General features: G+C 48.8%; 1 protein-coding gene across 1 annotated transcript in view; it reads right to left on the reverse strand.

Moving 5' to 3' along the window:
* The window catches only part of atp8a2 (ATPase phospholipid transporting 8A2), a 133,276-nt gene that overhangs the window by 55,548 nt on the left and 75,228 nt on the right, over positions 1 to 2,500 (reverse strand). The window contains exons 12-13 of the mRNA XM_063207501.1: positions 2,425 to 2,500; positions 1,920 to 1,981 (exon numbers count right to left, since the gene is read on the reverse strand). The exon at positions 2,425 to 2,500 is cut by the window's right edge and continues 3 nt beyond it. Of these exons, the coding sequence (XP_063063571.1) occupies positions 1,920 to 1,981; positions 2,425 to 2,500 (138 nt within the window). The remainder of the gene's footprint in view (positions 1 to 1,919; positions 1,982 to 2,424) is intronic.

The following is a 2,500-nucleotide window of genomic DNA, read 5'->3' on the forward strand; positions in this document are numbered from 1 at the left end:
CCCTCTCCTCTCCTCTCCCTCTCCTCTCCTCTCCTCTCCTCTCCCCCTCTCCTCTCCTCTCCTCTCCTCTCCTCTCCTCTCCTCTCCTCTCCTCTCCTCTCCTACCCTCTCCACAGCTTACTCCTCTCTGTTCTGACTCTCACAGTTTACTGGAAGCGTGCCATTAGCGGTGATTCCAGTTAGGAGTTTTAAAAAATCAGATCTTACACAACTCCAGCGCTAAGGGCCGTACACCCACATCGCTGCTAGTTACTCGCTTAGCGAATGAACTCAATAGAATGTCAATGTGTTCCAGCGAGACTAGCAGGCGAGTAGGCGAGTACTGTACAAGCGATGTGATGTGGGCGGATCCCGAGTTGAAAATATTTTATCTTCGAGCGAGGCGAGTAAGCGAGTAACCAATTGGAAGGCAGAGTTCGGTACTTCTCGCCTGTTCATTGGCAGTTAAAGCCGCGGGAACTTTCAGCAAACGTTCCATGAAACAGAGGCGAGTAGGCGAGCAAGCGAGAAGCTAGTAAATAGCAGCGATGTGTGTGTACGGCCCTCTACACTAGGCTCCCATGCCTCTTCCTCTCCTCTCCTCTCCTCATATCTCCTCTCCTCTCCTCTCCTCTCCTCTTCCTCTCCTCTCCTCTCCCCTCCTCTCCTCTCCTCTCCTCTCCTGTCCTCTCCTCTATTCTCTTCTCTCCTCTCCTTACCTCTCCTCTTCCATGCTTCCTCCTCTCCTCTCCTCTTCCATGCTTCCTCCTCTCCTCTCTCCTCTTCCATGCTTCCTCATCTCCTCTCCTCTCCTATGCTTCCTCCTCTCCTCTCTGCCCCAGACATTCACAGATGACTGGAGGTGTGCCACTGGCGGCGAAGAGTTTTAGGAAACACACTGGCCCACACACTGGCAGGCTGGCCTCACACCAGGTGCCAACGTAGGTGCCCTCATATTCAAGTGTTTTTAATTGCTGCTTGGATGTGTGTTAACTGCATCAGATTAACTAAAAAAGAGCCCTCTTATTCTGTTACTTAAAAAAAAAAATCAAAATTAAAAATTCATTGCACCAAGTCTGAGTGAAAGTCTGAATGTCCCCACATGTTTGAGCACCACTGCTGTAGTCGATTGTAGTGGCTAGCTCCACCCTGGCCAACTCTGTACTTCCTCTGCTCGTTGCCCCAGACATTCCCAGGTCATTGGACGTCTTCCATTGGCGAAGACTTTTATGAAACCATATCCTACACACTGGCTACAGAACAGACTTTTATGAAACCATATCCTACAGAACAGCCCACGCCACGTTTCCTTCCTCCCCTCCCCTCTCTGCTCCCAGACTTTCACAGACTATTGTAGTAGCGTGCCATTGGTGGCAAAGACTTTCAGGAAATCATATCCTCATTTCTCAGTTCTCATTGGCAGGCTTGAATGTGATGTCATAATTGAAAAGGGGAGGTAGGGATGCTCATTGGCTCATTGGAGGGGGAAGGGGGTGGGGGTCATCCAAAATGCACTGTATGAACAGCATTCTATATACGGATACGTCATACTGTTGTCTTTTTTTATGTTTTTTGTATGCTTTTATTGTGACAGGACAGTTACAGAGGGACAGGAAGTGGGAAGTGGGGAGATTGAGACAGGGAGGGCTTGACAAATGACCTCGGGACGGTCTCGAACCCGGCTCACCAATGCAGCAGTCGAGTGCCAAGCCGAGTGCTGCTTTCAATATCATCGTCTTTGCAGGTTGTCATCAGCCAGCTGTACTGATATGTCATAATGTAATGTAAATATTGATTGGCTGAGAGCAGTACTCAACGTATGCTGATTGGCTGAGAGCAGTACTCAGCGTGTGCTGATTGGCTGAGAGCAGTACTCACCGTATGCTGATTGGCTGAGAGCAGTACTCAGCGTGTGCTGATTGGCTGAGAGCAGTACTCACCGTATAGACAATGTTCCCCACAAACAAGTAGTCCACACTGTTGCCGTTCTGGAATGGAGTGTCTGAAGGGACAAACAGAACCACTGCTTTAAAAAGCAAGATGAAAATGCAGGAAAATCACTTAAATCTTATGTGTTCAATAGCTGCATTTACAGTTCAGAAAGCAAAGAGAAAAAGATTAATGCAAGTGTGTGTGTGTGTGTGTGTGTGTGTGTGTGTGTGTGTGTGTGTGTGTGTGTGTGTGTGTGTGTGTGTGTGTGTGTGTGTGTGTGTGTGTGTGTGTGTGCGCGCGTGTGTGTGTGTGTGTGTGTGGTGGTACGTCTGTGGTTGTGGGTGTGTGGGAGTGTGTGTAGGAGTGTTTATGGGCGTGTGGGCATGTGATGAATGAGTGTGTAGTTACCTTGTGTGTGTGTGTGTGTGTGTGTGTGTGTGTGTATGTGTGTGTGTATGTGTGTGTGTGTGTGTGTGTGTGTGTGTGTGTGTGTGTGTGTGTGTGTGTGGTTACCGTGTTCCAGCACTTTGAGGGGAAACCAGAAGAGGATGATGGAATGGATGAGGGCATTGATGCAGTGACCCCAGAA

The sequence above is a fragment of the Engraulis encrasicolus genome, chromosome 9 (genome assembly GCF_034702125.1).
Source record: "Engraulis encrasicolus isolate BLACKSEA-1 chromosome 9, IST_EnEncr_1.0, whole genome shotgun sequence".
NCBI lineage: Eukaryota > Metazoa > Chordata > Actinopteri > Clupeiformes > Engraulidae > Engraulis > Engraulis encrasicolus.